Source organism: Taeniopygia guttata, chromosome 5 (genome assembly GCF_048771995.1).
Source record: "Taeniopygia guttata chromosome 5, bTaeGut7.mat, whole genome shotgun sequence".
Classification (NCBI taxonomy): Eukaryota; Metazoa; Chordata; class Aves; order Passeriformes; family Estrildidae; genus Taeniopygia; species Taeniopygia guttata.
Window position 1 is genome coordinate 1,447,399 of NC_133030.1, and position 18,472 is coordinate 1,465,870.

At 38.8% G+C, this 18,472-nt stretch overlaps 1 protein-coding gene across 1 annotated transcript in view; it reads right to left on the reverse strand.

The window, feature by feature from the left end:
- LGR4 (leucine rich repeat containing G protein-coupled receptor 4) overlaps positions 1-18,472 on the reverse strand; it is a 72,498-nt gene that overhangs the window by 21,293 nt on the left and 32,733 nt on the right. Inside the window, exons 3-4 of the mRNA XM_030273326.4 lie at positions 4,821-4,892; positions 3,293-3,364 (exon numbers count right to left, since the gene is read on the reverse strand). Coding sequence (XP_030129186.1) covers positions 3,293-3,364; positions 4,821-4,892 — 144 coding nt within the window. The remainder of the gene's footprint in view (positions 1-3,292; positions 3,365-4,820; positions 4,893-18,472) is intronic.

The following is an 18,472-nucleotide window of genomic DNA, read 5'->3' on the forward strand; positions in this document are numbered from 1 at the left end:
TTCTGTGCGACCCTGGGACTGCCCACTAACCTCACCGACACCATCTCCAGACCTAAAACACCTCTTCACTGGCCTCGTAGTAACAAAAACGTGTTGCTGGTGCTTTGCAGTAACCAAAATGCATCAAGTCTATTGTTAACCTTCGTGAAGCTCTTTGTCAGGTTTTTCAGCTACTAAAAGAGGCACAAGCTGGACAACCAGTGGCTTCTCCCTCAGCAGAGCTATCCCACAGCCACACCTATCACAGTATTTTGCAATGTGAGCACACATCCTGCCACATAAACTTTTCTGGGGTGCTACACAGCAAGCTTCCACTCAGTACAACTCCTTAATTTTTCTGTATTTCACCTCCATATAAAGAATCCTGTTCTAACTCTCTTCTGGAGGCCAGAGCTGGGAAAAAATATTCAATGCAAAGAGAAAATAAAGAGTTGTCATTCAATATCCTGAACCAGGTTGGCTACTCACCAGCTGTAATATAAAGACTACAGACTATGAAGCTCCTGTAACTATCTCCTTTATTTCCACCCAGGTATGTTTACTGAGTTTGTTAATATATACCACACTGTGACAACTGCCTTCCTAGGAAGCTAAAAGCTGGAGCACATTAAGACAGAAAACACTTGTAAAGGTGTTTCAAATGAAATTATTATCAATATACTATAAAGTTTTGTGAGGAAGTAGTTGTGCCTTTCACCAACAAAAAGATACCCCTGAACCATACTCCAGAACAAACTGGGAAACTGCCAAAAGAGGGACAGTTCAGTAATGTTTAAAGCTGTAGGTTTAGCATGGAGATCATATAAAAGAGGATAAACAGGCTTTTCTAACATATATTTTGCAATTAATTATTTGTTTTAAAAGAAGCTTCCAGCAATTTGGGAGTTTTGAATTAACAAAAATTCCTTAGGGAGGGGAATAAATCACTTTTTCCCTTATTTTTTAATACAATAAAGCAGCATGCTGACACTTATGTTTCCATGTTCACCACAAAATTCAGAGGACCACTCTTTGCGAGAAGGTGCTACCTGCATTACTAAGGGATATACATAATCAGTGTAATTACACATAAGTAATGCTAACGAAGTTTTCCTGAAATTCATTAAAATCACAGGAATGCATTCTGGTGAAGTAAAGAAATTGCATAGAAAAAATGCTTTTCATCTCTCACTACACTTGTCTCAAAATCAAATTTATTCTCAAATTCCCACCCATTCTAACAAATTACAAACCAAAGGCTGAGCCACATCAGTGAATGGAAGAAAAAAGGCCAAGATAAAATCCTCCTGAGCTTCAGATGAGCCCAGCTGGTTAGAGCATGGTGCTACTAACACCAAGATCAGGGCTCCAATCCTTGTGTAACTCATTTATTCACTAATTAAATTCCCTGACCATTCACTAGAGAGCTGGATCCAGTGATCCTTCCAGCTCAGAACTGTCTGTGCCTCTGATACCAGTGACTTCCAGGCTCGACTTGCATCGTATTTCCAATGGTTATTTGGAAATCTCAATTTGCTTTTCCTCAGAAAAAGAAACAACAAGCAGCTTGCTGCTATTACTTATTAACCCAATTTCCTCCTTTTTCATCATCTAAAATTTATATAGTTTATCATTTGCCCTTGAACAATGAAGCTCCTAGAAAGGGAAATCTCACCACATTTGAAATTGTTACGATTATATCATAATTGTAAGGATGTTTTGGTCAAGTGATTATAATGATTACATTATACAATCTTACACAATTATCCTACTATTTTGTTCAAAACCAAAATGCTTGCTTTTAAAAAAATAGCCCTAACAGAGTCATCTTCCCAAAAATATTTTAAAAACGATGAATTTTTTAAAAAGAGAGATAATGACTGAGTTTATACATTTTTTTTTCTCTCTTAAATTTTCTTCCTTCCCTTTTGCACATAAAATTACCATCTCCAGTAACTGGAGATTTACTATTTTAAACTTTAATTAGAGAACAAACATTACTGTAAGTATGTATAGAAAAAAGAATGTTCACTGCAAATGAAATGCATGATTTGTAGACAAACATTTTTACTAAAGCAGTTTCTCTTTTTGCCATCAAACAAATGCTGGAAGCTAAGAAGAAGCTTTGTTTTGTTTTAAATTTGACTAAAGGTTTATTCTTATCATGCAATTTGAAGGGCTTTTATTACAATGCATAGTATTTGCACCAAGGCCAAGGTATTTTCTCTTCTATGCACGTGTTAAAACAAGAGTGAAATGTGGACACTGAAATACATGCTTACTGGAATATTCAAGCAGCTGCAACAAGTAGGGCCAAGATCCAAGCTTAAGGAATGCAGAAAAGCACCTCTGCAAAAGTCATGCAACAATTTGCAAATCTGCTTTGTGATTTGGTTTTGTTTTGTTGTTTTGTTTTTTTTTTTTTTTTTCCAATCTGTAATATGAAAGAAACAGGGTCTTAGGCCACAAACCTGAGCTTTGGCACAGACAGAATAAGTAATTTATACTGTCTCTTCCCCTCCCTCTCTCTCTGGAGGTAAGTGGGAAGGAGGAAATATTTTGCAGCCTCTCCCACCTCCTCCTCCTCACAGTGATAGGCATCTACGACCTAGAGAGATGTAATTAACTCTTAAGGTCTGATTAAGATGCTTTATAAAATGTAATAAGCCATGAGCTAGTACAAGCACATACGAAATACCTTATGTGCAACTGGCAATGATGGCTGAGATATCCATAACTGTCTGTGAGACTGCAACACCTCCCCAAAACCAGTACTATGCATGCCTCAAGTAATACTTCTTCCCAGAAATCCCTTTTCCTGCTCTGGATACAAAAGATTTGGGCATCATTCATTTTTGCACAACATTAAAGAATTGCTTAAATAGCTCTGGATGTGCAAGAGTGTTTAGAGTTTAACTACACCACCACTGCATTCATATAGCAATCTTGTAACTGGTGCTGGAGTTTTGAAAGAGTTTGCATTTGGGTCACTCCACCAAAGATGACAAATAAAATTCCTCACGAATTTTAATTGTGAAACTTTGTTCCAGTTGCAATTGCACTTTCAGAAACTCCAGATACATTATTACACATACATCATTATAGCTCATAACTCTGTAGAATGAAGCAAAGGTGTACAGAGTGACTGGAACTTTGTTCCAGTTGCAATTGCACTTGCAGAAACTCCAGATACATTATTACACATACATCATTATAGCTCATAACTCTGTAGAATGAAGCAAAGGCGTACAGAGTGACTGAAAGCAGAACTTGGAGAACAATCCCAAACCAAAGGCAAAGTCAGGGAACTTACAAGGACTGCAAGCCGCTCAATCCTCTGATGGCCTCATTAGGAACAGTCTTCAGCTGATTGTTCTGGAGGGTTCTGTAAAAATCGACTGTGTTAGTAAAGTAGAACTGGACAATCATCTTTATCAAAGGCAGAGGTAAGAGAAAAGCCCATAGTCATGTTATGGTTTCCCAGATTTCTAGTGTCTGTAAATGCGCATAGAATTCTCAAGACCAGATGCCCAAAGGCAACAATGAAGCAATGGTCTATTTCAGTTTTATTGACAACTCATTCATTAACAGAATTAATTTGTAAAGAACAAGCTGTGATACAATAAGCTGAAATTCCCTTGGGAAAACACTGAAGAGGTTAAACAGCTTAACACTAGGACACATTTGCTACAAGAGATGATATTTTATTATTTTCTTGTGGAATTTTCTTACACATGCTAGAAAACACACAAACCTCTAATTTTTCCTGAAGTCACATCAATACACAATGCATTAATCTGATTTAAAAAGTGTGCTCACAACACAAAGCACCACTGGGCCAAGCTGAATACTGTTGTGAGTTTCTTCAAAATTGTCTTATAGGACAATGTATGTCATGTGAGTTCTTTTATAAAGAAAATGTAAATAACCTCATAAAAACTTACTCAGTTTTTGCACATACTGGGGTAAAAATTCAAGCACACAACTGCTGATTAAGACCCATGTTCCACATTTTTCCAAGAACTGCTAGAATTTCAGGTACCTCCAGTGTTAGTGTTGCAATGGATATTTCTTCAACAGCTTTGACACTTTGCATTCAATTTACAAAATATCATTATTAAATAGTATTGCAAATGGGCAATACTCCCTAATCTGTACCATGGTAATAGTGTCTTTTTCTTTAAAACTTCAAGGTCTGCTTTTTTTTTAATATATTTCTTTAATTAGCTACCTATTACCCTGCTAGCATTTGGAAGTATTTACATCATCAGAAATGCTACAGCTTTCAGAGTTTGTTAAAACCTTAAACAACAGAAAGCTTTTTTTATCCTTGGCTATGGAAAAAAAACTGCTATAAAAATTCTTATCTTAGAAAGAAAAACAAAATATTTCTTTTAACAGTAAGCCATTTTCACCTGGAGCAGCACCAAACTATAGCATTTTTTTCTACTGCCAGCAGGGAGTAGTTCAAACAGTGTATTAAATCTCTAAGTAAGAGTACTACTTGATAATGTCAGGTACCTGACAGAGTATGCTGAAGGGGTGAAGAACTATAAAAGCTTACAAGTTCTCTTTAGGATTTTTCCTCTGATTCTTCTGCTACAAGATACACTTCAGAAACAAATAAGAGTTCTAATAAAATGCAGTAATTATAGTTTAGTCAAGTTCGTCACTATCATCTTAACCACATCCAGCAGGCTTTGTAAAGAAAAAATAGTAGGAGATATATACTTCAGGAAGACAGAGGGCAAAAAATTTCCTGCAGCTTATCAGTAAACAGTCTGGCTATGCACTACGAAAGCATAGAGCAAGCTATGAAGCTCTTAAACCCAATTACTTACAGAACTTTGAGTTCTTTCAACCCAGACAAGGCCTTTGGATGGATAAAAGTAAGGTCATTGCCAGCCAGTCGCCTGGAAAAAAATTGCAATAATAATTTCAGTCACAAAATACAGTACTTCTACAACCAACTAACAAGGAAAAACACTGCAGTATCAAATCTTGCAAGTAATTATGTATTTTGCATTCAATTACGCTACATTCACAGTCTTCCAAGTTTGTAACAGTTATTTTACTTATAGCACATTTTTAACAATGAGGATGCATTACTCAGCCTCGTGGATATTCTTTTGCAAATGTGCTAGATAAAGCACACCCTAGAATGATGAAGAACCTAGAATGATGGTACTGGGTTTGAAAGTGCATTTACCAACACAATCCTCTGGCTTTCAGCATTGCTCCACTGAAACATGCTCTGGTACCCACTTTTAATCTATGCAGTAGTTTCTAAAGAAAAATGAAGTTAAATAAAATGGATGCTAGATGCTACAGCAAAGCAGCAGAAGTCTCTGTGAGAATCCCAAACATGAAAACAATATTCACAAGCCAGTGTTATGTTCACCCTATTGATATGACCAAGACATGATAGTGGCAATATTTCATCTTGTTGGTCAGCTATTTGGAGGAACTTTTCAAGAAAGGAAACTCTTCTGGGGCAGGGAGAAATGGAACCGGAGTCTCAGCCATATACTCTCTCTCAGAATGTGGCTGGTTTCAAATCTGGACATTAACACCAAGTAAATTATGAAAATCACTGTCATAGTAAAAGTAATCAAGATGGGAGATGCTGCAGAATACAAAGCAGGAAGGCAGAAACAGCAGCCAAAAAGCTCCTTCCAAACAGCTTGTTTCCCCTTCCCCCACTCTTTTTTCTTTCTTCAATGTTTTACCTCTCCCCTGCCCAGATCTGCAGCCCAGCCTTGCTGGAGCTGCTAATAGCTGTATTTTATCAAGGGTAAAGACAATAATGCAAAACACCTGGTAATCCATAACTGACATAAGATGCAGAAGTTTCAGCCAAAGTATTTGGTTTTAGACTTGGGTTTCATATCCAAGCTAAGCAAAAGCAATATTGGACAAGGTTGTGCAATGAAATTACGCATGGATGTGCTATGCACAATCCAATAAGTGTTAATAATTTAAAAAAAATCAACGTGCTTTAACAAAGGTTACAGAATATCAAAATCCACCTCTGCTGTTACAAGGCACTGTGAAGCAATCCAGACACAGTAAAGGGAAAATATTATTTCAAAGAGGCAAACAAAGGAAATAACAAGAGGAACACCTAAAGGATCAGCTTGCCAGAACATAGCAATATCATTACATTTTTATCTCCTTCTCTAACTACATAATAGAGATTACCAAAGTTCTTAATGCTTACATAAATCTGCTTGCAACAGAATTTGTGACTTAATAAAATTCTGCCTGATAGAGAGGATGCTAGTTATCTTTATTAAATCAGTTTCTCAAATGCAGGTGGCTATATTTACAAACAAAGGGAGAAGGGGACGAGAACACCTTCATGAATAAGAAGGTGACAGTAGAAGATCCTACTTGTCCTTACAAAACTCTGTTACTCTTGCTTGTTAAGGGAGATTTTGGGTTCTAGTCCTGGTATTTTCACACACTCCCCAAATGCTATGGTTCTGACATCACTACAAGCATGTTTAAAAAAAACCACATCTGCTGACTGCAGAGAAAAGTTTGTCTGCGTGCTTGAGTATAATAAAACAGCTCTGAAATGAGAATAAAAATAAGAAGAATCTATGTATGCTTATTCTTGAAATCGCCTGTCTGCAAGCAATCTTGGAATTTCTGAGCTAGGGCATGATTTTTCAAGTACTTTGAATTTTTAACATTAATGGAAGTTTCCATATGTCAACTAAGCATTCCCCTAAAATTCATTTTGTTGTCCATAGCTGTCCAAATCAACTTGATTAACTTTATCTGGGGGGATGTGGAGGGAGGTTTGCAATAGTTCATGTCTGTCTAACAATTCCTTAAGAAGTTCACTGTAAACAGAAAGAAGTACTGATGAAACATGTGGGTCTCTACAGCAGAGCCAGTAATCTGTAAAACACTTTATATTAAGATGTGTTTGAAACAGCATAATACAAATCCTTAAACAAAATTCAACTGAGGCTTTAGCACCTAATAATTCTGCATGCAAACACTGCTATGATTACACATTACACAACTCAAGGAGTGGCAGCCCTGGTAACTGTGTCAGGCAGCTCTGGCTTTAGCTCTGCCAAGGTTCCCCATTAATCTGCTGTGTGTGAGGCTTGTCGGGCATCTGCTCCCTCTCCAAAGAGATTGGGGATTGTTACTTTAGCTTTAAAAAAGATGAACTAAATACAGCTGAATAGTCTTCCTCAACCTGAATGGCACTAACAACAACCGAGAGAGCACTGGAAACAAATGACAGTTGAGCCAGAGCAAGACTTGTGTGACTGCAACTAGCAGGACTTCGCTTTCCCCAAGGCAACTCCTGCTTCTTCAGCCTTTTTCCAGCCAAGCAACAGAAAAACCCTAACCTTGTGATCAATTACATTTCCATTTCTCCACTGTCTCGCAGTGTTCCAGGCTTTACTCATCAGTTTGCCAAATACACATTTATCATTCACATCCTAGCCTTGGGGAGCTGCTCATGAGGAGGTTCCAAGTGCAGCTCCCAAGCAGGCAAAGATCGTACATCACACACTGCTCTCAACACATTTCCCATGCAGCAGCTGGAAGGATGGAAATGTTTCTCTTTACATAACCAGGTTTGTTTAAAAGAGACAATTGAAAAAGAAATAGCGTAGAGCATAGCACATATACAGCATCATAAATTAAGATGTCATTGAAATCATCCAATCAGGTTTTCCATGTTACCTTCTTTCAGCAAGTCTTAAAAATATTTATTATTAAATAATTTTAAAGTATTTCTGTTTTTCTGTCTCTCACACACATGGTAAATGGGCTAAAGGAAACCACAGTTTTAACAAGGCCAAAATTCTAGCACAACAGAAGACAGAACTCTGATATCCTTGCAGCAAGACTCAGTATCCTGCTTGAGAGCAGTCCTGGAAATTCCTGCTCTATAGTGGGACAATTCCACATTGTCAAAAAGCAGCACCTCAAGGCAGCCCGACATTTACACTATCAAGGGCTGAGTACCTATCCTTCCCTCATTCTGAGTAGAAATGGTTACAGAGACCTAGTCTGAAATCCACCTGTTGCCACTGAACCACAGTACATCACCATTAATTAGAGCTCTTTGTCCAAAAGGCAGCGGGCTGCAAAACAGATTCACCCACAAAGACAGTAAAAAACTGAATTAAACAGACAACTGTAAAGTGTCCTGCCATGCTATAAGGCCACAAAAAAAAACTTTATTTGCTATCTCTTACTTCTCAAGGCACAGACACAGAAGCAGGCATCATCTGAAGTGTGATGTAAATGTGCAGCACACTGACCATAAGTTTTTCTGCTGACTCTATCCTGGCTCCCCTCGTTTGGAGACTCTACCAAAGACTGCAGTTATCTGGACTTAGTGTATCTGAGTTAAGCCCTTGGAGGTTTCTCCAGTGGAGTCACAGTTGTAATGTATGGCCATGCTACATATCTTTCTTGTAACTTCTTAGCATTGAATGTTGCAGTCTTGTATTTTTACTTTAAAAATAAATATTGAGTGTTTTAATGGTAAACTGCAACAAATTCAAATTTAGAGAGTCAATTTCAGCATAGTAGGATAACAGAACAGGACACATGGAGAACAAAATCCTTCTCCTAGCCTGTCATACAGAGGTGAGTAATATCCTTTAATCATTATTTCAGTGAATTATCTCCAGATGTGGAAGCCACCTTGTTATTACAGACATCAGGATGCAATGCAGCTAAAGACTAGCCTTTCATGGTGTCTCATTCCCAGAGTTCACACCAAGCCTAGGTTCTTGCACTGAGCTGCAGCTAATATGGTTTTCCCTCCTTTGGGAAATTAAAACTTTTGCAATTGTGAGTCTAGCAACCCAGATGCATGTTAACCAAACCAAGTTAATAACTGGTGGCTCCAAAAGTCACAGAGGGTGTTCCAAGGATACATTTTTGCCTGTAACAATTAAAAGCATCACTCTTATTATAACAGGACACAATAAAACTTCTCGGAAACCTCTCTCCTTGTCTTGCCTCCCAGATGGCAGTGAACCGTAGGATATTGAGCAAACAGTTGCATCTCTTTCTGTCCATCTGAAGGTCTTAGTCTTATGCTCATACAGAAAACATTTTCACTGTGGATTTTTGGTTGGTTTTTCTTTTCCTCTTGGTAGTATGCTCCTAACCTTTTGTCTATATTGTCTCTGAGAAAAATATAATGGCTACACAGAACAAATTCAAAGAGTGACACAGACTGCAATCCCGATATAACACCTGACTCATTATTTTTACTTCTACATTAGCTGCTTTGTGGTAAGAGCCAAGACTCCTATTTTAAGGTGTAGTCAACCCTGAACCTTTCATATCCATCACTGTTCCTCTGTCTGGCCAACATCTATTTTTAGCTATCCAGCTTTTACCTATTTTCATCCCAGTGGAAAACATTGCACTGCTTCTCCTCCTGTACTTTCACAAATTCTACTTTTTGTGCTGTCTTACATTGAGCTATTCTATCTTTACATGCCTGTCCCTAACTTCCACTTTTTCTGGGTTCTCTGTGTTTTCCAAATACAAACTTGAATTTTACTTTAAGTTACAAGAGAAGTAATCTTTGCAAATGCCTCATAGATAAATTAGCCCAGGATGCCCAGCAAGGGTTTCCTCAAAACATGAAAGAGGTTCAGTTTCCGTCTGCGCCAAAATAGCAGTCACTTTGGAACAGAATTCTGTTTTTCTTAACAGATGATGCCTATTTATGTGCTACAATTTATTAACCAAGGTCAAAAGCTCTACAGGAGAGGTGCAGTCATTTGGAGGAAAATGCAGGGTTTTGCTGTGTGCCTTGTGCAGGAGTGGGTGCCCTCCCTGGTGAGGGAACACCTCTGCAGACAGCTCCTACCCCAGATGGGCAGCTGCGGAAGGGAGGAGCTGGGAAATGGAAGCTGGGTCTCCAGACTAAACCTGGTTTTGCTTATGTGGAGTAGCAAACAGCCCCTTTGGGACTTCTGCAGCTGCAGCCTGCTGCATTGCTGGGAAGCCAGTCTATTGCCTTCAGGTTACTCCAAATGCCTCCACACCAATTTAACAAAACTGAATGGAGACTTTAATTCACTCCTGCTAATGGAAAATGCATTTGTCTCCTTTTCTTGCAATGGTTTTAGTATTATACAACCTCAAGCATTATTTATAAAATTGTAGGTACTACACCAAGACACATCATGACTGGAGAAAGAGGACTGTAACTACAACAGCACCGAAACTGCACCAACTCCACTTCTTGTCATGATCTCTCCCTTTCCAGCATTTACAACTTTCTTTACAAGTTATATTGAGCTTTAAGATAATTGCTTGTTTTCAAAATGCACTTCTAGTCTAAAAAGCTAAAATATCTAAGTAAACGAAACTGACGGATTAAAAAGTCTAAAGCTTGTTCATAAGTTCTATGATTAAGTTGTCAGCAAGAGTCACCAGCATCTACCACAAGACAACATATGCTCTATGGTAATGGTTTTCATGGACTATCAAAAACAGGAAAATAAATTACAATGGATTTTCAGGAAAGTAACCATTTAAAACCATGCAAAATATGCTCTATCCTTTCATTTTCAAGCAGTATCTGTATTTGGGCAAGACCTCGAAGAACCCACAGACTGCAACACATTCATCGAAAGAAATAATATAACATAAAACAATTATTATACACTACAAGTTGTTAAAACAAGTGGTATTTGTAATCTCAACAAAATTGAGATGCTGTGGCTGTAGTATTCTGCAGCAAAGAACCTCAGAAGTTTGCACAGATTTTTTAACATGGACATAAACATAAGCAACAATACCATGGTATCTAGAAAACTGGTTAACACCTAGTGTGCAGCAGAAATGCTGAGTTTTTGCAGAAAGCAATTTCAATTCCTCTCACCTCCAAAGCAAAAGGCAGAATATATTCTATAAAATACATTCTCTTCTCCCTGTTTGCCTTTGCACATCTTGTACCGTATTGTGGTAACTTTTGTTTGCTTTACCATAGGCCAGATAGACCTTTCTCTTGATAGCCATCTCAACATGCAGATAATAATGCATTTCACTTACCTAGTCTGCACAGCAGAGACAAAGATGAAAGCCACCAAGTTTGGTTTTGATCAAGTGGGATGCAACAACTCAATTAACTACAGTTTTGTGCTTTTAGCAGATAGTGCTGTTTGGACACTCTGAAAGTTTCCAAGATCATGAAATATGTTAATGGTCAGACATGAGAGGGTGAAAAAACTGCTGCTGGTATAGCAAATCCTCGAAGCTGTTTTGGTCTGCTCATACAGCCCTGGCATTGACTGGCTATCCAGGCATGGGCTCTTTGAATGACCACGCATCTTAGCAAGTGACACTGCAAAATGGGAAAGTGGGTTAAGACTACATGCCTTTGGCAATTAAACTTCTGTTACTGGTTTTCTAACCCTTTCAGATGCATATTGGGTAAATGCAAGACCCAGGATCTGCAGACACATTCACAATTAATGACCTTAGTGAAACAAGACACAATTTTCAGTATGATTCTTTGATTCAGCTGAGATAAAAGCAAATATTTGAACAGAGGCATCTAGAATTTTACTTTTATATAAGAAGGGCAGGAAAAAGAACTTTATAGGAGTCTGGTTACTATTTCTGTACTAAGACATGTGCCAAAGCTAATTAGCCAAGAATACCTCTGTACTAACAAAACATTACAAGAACACAAACATCCCAGCAGAGGGGAGGAAAGGAGCTAAAAGAACGCACCACGTCTTCTCATGGTAACATATAGCATTGTACTATGAAGCTGTGATGACAGCAAATACTCAGCTACTTTCTCAGAGGAGAAGGCATCTAGCTTCAACATACAGGATTTTTTTTTCTCCTTTTTTGTCTAAGGTTTTCAAAGCTCATGTGATGAACCCTTAAGACCCTGGCCTTGAACTGGCTATCTTATCACTCACACACATCTCCTGTTCCACACTCCAGTTTCTGAAATCAAAAGGAGAAGGAGGGAGGACTGCATGGTACAAGTTCCATTTGCAAAACTGTACTTGGAGAGACACAGCTTAAAAGCTTCTCAAGTTGCTGCTCAGCCACCAGAAGTTTCTCATCTGGTTTATACCTTCAGACAGCCCCAATGCAGGCAGCATAATAAATAAGGCTTGTAAGACTGGTCTTGAAGTATAATACCACAAAGTTCAGCCTTCAGGCCATTCAGCTAAGCCAGCTTCTGTGTATGTGCATGTGAGCTGAAACTCAAAAAAACCCAACAGAGAAGGAAACAGTTTTGTCTTCTAAAAGTACTTGCAGGAGAATAACCAGTCTTGGGATCCTTATACACAACCATGTCAACTTTGGAAATTAACATGTAGAAACAGAAACTGGAAAAAAACTTCATCTTCTAAAAAACAATGGAATTTACTCAACCTACTAGCATCTATTCCCACTAACAGGAAAAAACATGCAGCTGTCAAGCAGAGCAAGAACCTTCTAAGCTACAGAAATATTCTTGTATCAGCATGATTAAAATTCATCTAGAATCAAATTTATTTAGGGCTCACAGAGATAAGAAAACACTAATTAAACACAGGTTGGCCAACATGTTTTGAAACATCATTTAGCATTTAATGCAGACCAAGTAAGTGATGTTTAAAAATATCTTAGCTGGCTGTGGTTAATTCTACTTGGGAGTCCTCGCCTAAAGGTTTGTCTTGACTAGAATCTGAAGGTGCAAGTTACAACATGCTGATGGCTTTCTAAAGCTCCAGCGCACACAAGGCAGCAAGTGTTTCTAATGTGAGCAGGCTGGTCAAGTTGTTAGGCTTTTAACTTGCTACGACACCAGAAACCTACCCCTTGCCTTTTTTCATTAACATTTTACCTCTTGGAATTCAAACTGGATCCGCTGAGGAAATCACCTCCTCCAGCTGTTCACATATTCAGAGCTGGTAGATCGATGAAGGGTACTCACTGGCTTCTACCCCTGTGTCATATGGCTCTTTTTGAGGAACCAACAGCTGGTATCTACATTGGCTGCCTTCGTAAAAAAGCAGCTGAAGAAAGATCTCTGCCTATTCCTCAGACTCTGCTGGTGAGGCTGCATGGATAGAGTTGGGGCAGTAGTGTCTCCAATCATGCCAGCCTGTTTTATAAGCGGATGTTTAACCATAGTTTTAGTTATCACATGTGAGCTAACACAAGGCATCAGGACAACATGAAGACTCATTCTTATCTTCTCTACTCAAAACAAGTCCTTCATGTCCAGTTTCTAACTATAAACCTTGGGATTTCTCACATACATGAAAGAGAAAAGAACTGCACCATCTCATCAACATTCGCACATTACCTTGAAAATACTGCTCTTAAAAGACCTGGCACTGAAGGACAAGACAAGCCTTTCCATCAAGTGTTCCACAGCCACAGCATCTTAAACCAACAGCCCAGCCTTGGCATAGCTCCAAGGCATGTCTTTCCCGAAAAACCCAGGTAATAAAAAAGACACAATACTCCCTCTCCCTGCCCAAGGATGATACAACTTGGCGCTGACTGGGAAATTAGGAGGAAGGGTACCATCTAAATTACACACTGAAACAGATACTAAAAAAATAAGCAGCTGTGGCATTTCAGCCAGGTGGTCATTTTCAGCTGCAGTCAAGAGGGAAAATAACTCTAGACATATCCCTTGCAGATACTTCCTGATTACAACTGTATGGCAAAAACCCACCTCATTTTCACTGCTAGTATACATTTTAATTATTCCTTATGTTCCTAAATATACTTTGTCAACTAAAAGCCATGAGCAGAGACTCTGGAGATATTTAAGCAAGACCTCTTAAGACTTGTAATCAACATGGATATAATTGAACAGGCAAGCAAATACTCAGTTGCACTATTTATTTTCTTGCAAAAATTCGTTGCATGTGTGTGGTCTCCTGTTCACTGTTTATTCGTTTCTCAAAAAGCAGATTAGCATTGTGTTTCAGAAAAGAGAAAACTTCTACTGAGCTAACTCTTCCTTTTATTCCTTTATTTCCCCAACCATTTTCAACCAGCCATTAAATAAGAAAGTTTTGCCCTTGCCTGATAAAATGAACAGTGTCTGAAGGTAGGGTCACAGGAGAGAGACTATTGCATATAATGTATGAGAAAAAACCAAAAACACAACAACAGATCTTTGTATCAGTACACATCTGGAAGTTGAATGAGACCTCGTGTCTGGTGGTGCTTCCAGGAAGGGTTATTTTCATTGCAACAGTACTGGCTGTGATATGGTTTTTATACCAAACAGTCCAGGAGTGGAGAGCACCCTCCTCCCCAGCCCTTGCTGGGGAAGGTCAGGGCCCTGACTGGATGGGAAATTACCTGTGTCCCCTTTGGACAATCACACCCTTCTGTCACAAGTAACCTACAGACAGACTGCATAACCTACATGGAACAGATTGCAGTTCTCTGCTTCTCATATGGACCAGCAGCCACACAGCTAAAAGCTGAACACCTAAATCTTGCCCATGAGTGCAGGGCAATCAGATCGCAACATTTTAAAGGGTTAAGAATGGAAATCAAAACAGGCTTAAATGGTCATTAAGTCAAAGATACTTCTGCATTATTGAAGTGGTTCAAGTTTCTGAAGACGGACTGGAAAACTGGCCAAGAATAAAAATAATTCTGATTTACCCTTCCTCAAGACACTGCCTTTGCAATTAATCTAGCAGATCATTCACAAATAAAGCGTAAAATCTTTCAAACTACTTTAGATAACTTTACATACTGGAAGGGACTGCCACATTTTAAAAGGGCCATCAAAATATAACACAACCTGGATATTCTAGTTAAAAATTCACACTGGAAAATGCTTTCTTCCTTTCTAAAAACACTGCATTATCTAGCTATATTTTCCTCTTCTAGCTTTCTATAAATACTTCAGGTATGCTAGAAAACCACAGCCAAGTTCTTCAAGAATTTTTAGTTTCCATATAATGTTTAAGGCTGCAGCATGTTTACGTTAGCATTTTCTGAAGAATACACATCATTAACTGCTAAGGCAAAACCCTTGGTGGTCTTTTTCTCCCTGACTCTGACCATTGCCATTCCAACAGTTGGCAAATTACTTCCAGATGAGTATCAGTTACACAGACACAGAGAATTTTTACAACATTTATAAACAGTGCTAGAGCCCTGCTGACATATGGTGAGTATGCTCCGTAGTGACACGTGTGACAAGGCTTTGAATGAGGGCACACAGAGCACTCAACCCAACGGGTAGATTCTGCCCCTGGACAAGTCAAAATCCCTTTGCTTGTACCTGTGAGTAATACTCCAATAGGACATTACCTCAAAGTTACAAAATCCCTGATTATTCCTGCAAATTTGATTCTTTGCTGGGGAGTCGGTTGCGTAAACATGGCCATTTAGTGCCATTTCAGATGCCCTCTTCCACCTGGCCCCAAAACTGCCGTTCACAGCACCCACAGGTTTCCCATCTGTATCAGACCTGTCAGTCTGGTGCAGGTGTCCTGGATAATCCAGAACATCTAAAAACAGCCTGGGATGCATAATTGAAGCACCTGAGTTGCTTCCTCTTTGGTGATGCAGAAGGCACTTGTGAATCGAGCAGCCAGCTTCTCCAAGTCTGGTGCTCTGCTTCTTCCAGTAGTGCTCTTTTTAGGATTTGGAAAATGATCCTCTGCAGTCTCTGCAGACTACCAAATAATCAATTTCATTGAAGAAATGACAACCCCCATTTCAAATGGCTCCTACTGAAGTTTTTAATCTCAGCCTCTCCATACATGTAACTCAGTTGCCTAAATAACACGTTCTAATTGCCTCCCATTTCCATTCCATTAAATTCTATGATACTATTTTGCAACATTAATTAGCAAACTCTGCCAAGGGCTAATTGAACACAGCATTTAACAGTGGCAAGGTTATGGCATGGCATGAAGATAAAGGTGTATGTGGTGTCTCCTTGATGGAGACCCACTAGACTGCATGCTGGTGTAGGTACTTACTGCATTCCCATTAGTTTGTGGTATTTTCATTTTCTTTAGCATAATTCTTGGGAGAACTTCTCAATGAAGAGTCACTTTTAGCATAGATTCCAACACCACTTTAAGTCTTTTCTTTAAATGACTTTTCTTTGGCATGGACATTAACTCCCAGGTTTGTGTGCTGAAAAAGCAATTTTGCTAGGGCCTGGCAGTCAGAATTTGAATCTGTTCAGCTATAAATAAAAGGCAGGATGAAACTTTGATAATCATAGAAAGGAAAAATTGTGGTTGTACAGTAGGAAGTATGAGAGTTCAGTAGCTCCTGTTCATAACCAGCAAAAATAAAGAATGAAATATTTTTGTACCCTGTCCTATAGAGAAAAGGGAACAGGGAGAACAAAGCAGAAACATGTCCTATCTGCTGCTGGTCATTTCTATTAAGGAGAAAAGCTGTTTTGTTTGAACTTACTTCATTATATTCCTATTTAAGAATAACTTGAACAGAAACAAGAGAATTTGGAATTGTGTTCTTGTTTTGGGTTTTTTTTTTTTCCCCAGAAGTTGCTTTAACACATCAAGTAAGCATGCTAAGAATGATTTAAAGCTTCTTGGTGTTCACACATAATTGTGAGCTTAATGCTAGCCTATTTTTTTTCAAACTGAAAACCTGGAATTTAGGGGGACAATGATGTACATGTAGCAAATGGCTCTTGGACAATAAGCACAACAGGTGATGGCTGAAGGCTCTGCCTTTCCTCTTTATCTCCTGACACACCTCAAGGTTTATGAAGTTACACAACGACATCCACCCATTAGGTTTTATTGTTTAATTACTTATTGGGGAAAAAAAAGAAGTCTCCCACAGTAATTTAAGTTGGAAAACCAGAATTGTTTGGGCTTTTCAACTTATGGTGTGATATATGCCTATGAAGAATTAAAATTTTAAAAGGGGGTTACATATCTAGTCTAACAAAACATACAGAAGCACATATTACAAAGTACATATGGAATGTTTGCCAGCATATATTCAGAAGCCAACCAAGCCTTCCTAGGCCACTTTTTTTTCCAGCTGACTACTCATGCCATAGAGCCTTTCTTAAATTCTGTCAATTACACAAAAGCACCATCTGAAAACCTGTTTTTCTTCATGAAGTATTTTTGACTATATCACAGATATAAGCAATAACTTAAATCACAGGGAATAATCAGAACCTATTAAACATGAAATGAGGTATCACACACAATTTATCTAACATGTTGGAATTTGAGGTATTGATGATTCTGAGATTGTAGAAAGTCTCTGTCTGTCAGCCCCGCTGCCAAAGCAGAAGCCATAATTCGTCTGTGCTGTTTCAAGGTTGTTTATTCTGTTTATCTCTAACATGTTCTGCTGCCCTGCCGCAGCTCTGTCCTGCAGGGCAGCGTGTGAGGCTCTGCCCTCAGTGGGATGGTACAAACATTAAATACCAGAAACTACCTGTGCTGGATTTACAATAACGTGCCAATATCTGTCACCTACATTGAACAGTGTGTCCCCAGCCTGAACCAACAGAAAAATGCCAACACCACAGTGAAACATGGAGGGCATGAAGAAGGAGAAAAAGGACAAGACACACCAAATTTACTCCATCTTGTCCCCTTTGAACCCCTTAATCTAGAAACCTAAAATTTTACTTTTGTACCCATGTCACACTTAATTATTACTTATATCAAACACTCAGAGCTTGCAATTCATCCTGTAAGATTGAAAACTCTTTTCCATGGACAGAGATCACAGACAGTGTCTCTGGGGGCTCTGTCCAGGGGGGTTCCTGACCCCCTGCCATGGTCCCAGGCCCTCCAGGGCAGCCAGAGGGAAGCCCTGGATTCCCACACTAACATAAATCAACTCAACTGCACTTTACAGTTGTACTGACCTGAATCGAAACTATTTAAGAACCAGGTAAAATTGAGTTATTTAAGTGCATTAGTAATGGTAGCTGCTGTGTTATCAGGATGTAGGAAAGATCAAAATTCTGAGGAGACATGGAACACCATACTAGAGGAACCAGTGAGACTGATGTGCAAAGAAGCTGCTTTCAGAAACACAAATCTTTCCTCAGAAGCAAGCAATCCAACTCTTATCAATTTCTCAGTATCTTTGTTCCAGTGAGGCGCAGTGGTTGCACAGGTTATAACAGATAACCAGAGTTCAGGGCTTTATCTGAAGTTTTGCTACTGGGTTCATTTATTCTTTTGCCCTCTACAAATGGTTTTCATTCTTTGCTTGTTTCCTCACTGGTAAAGTCAGAAGAACACTCCCCTACCTCATAAGGGTGGTCTCTTTAGGGAAAGGAGCTGTTCTTTCCCTAAGGTGATTTACTGAAAAACCTCTCAATGCAGCATTCATAGTCCTAGTCTTGCCAAAGTCACAAACTGAGACAGCTTTAATTTGTACTGTAAAGCCTCTTTAATACAAGAAATCCTACTTTGTCACTGGAAATACAAGAGAGGCAAAGCGAATTGCAGGGGTTTTGTCTTAT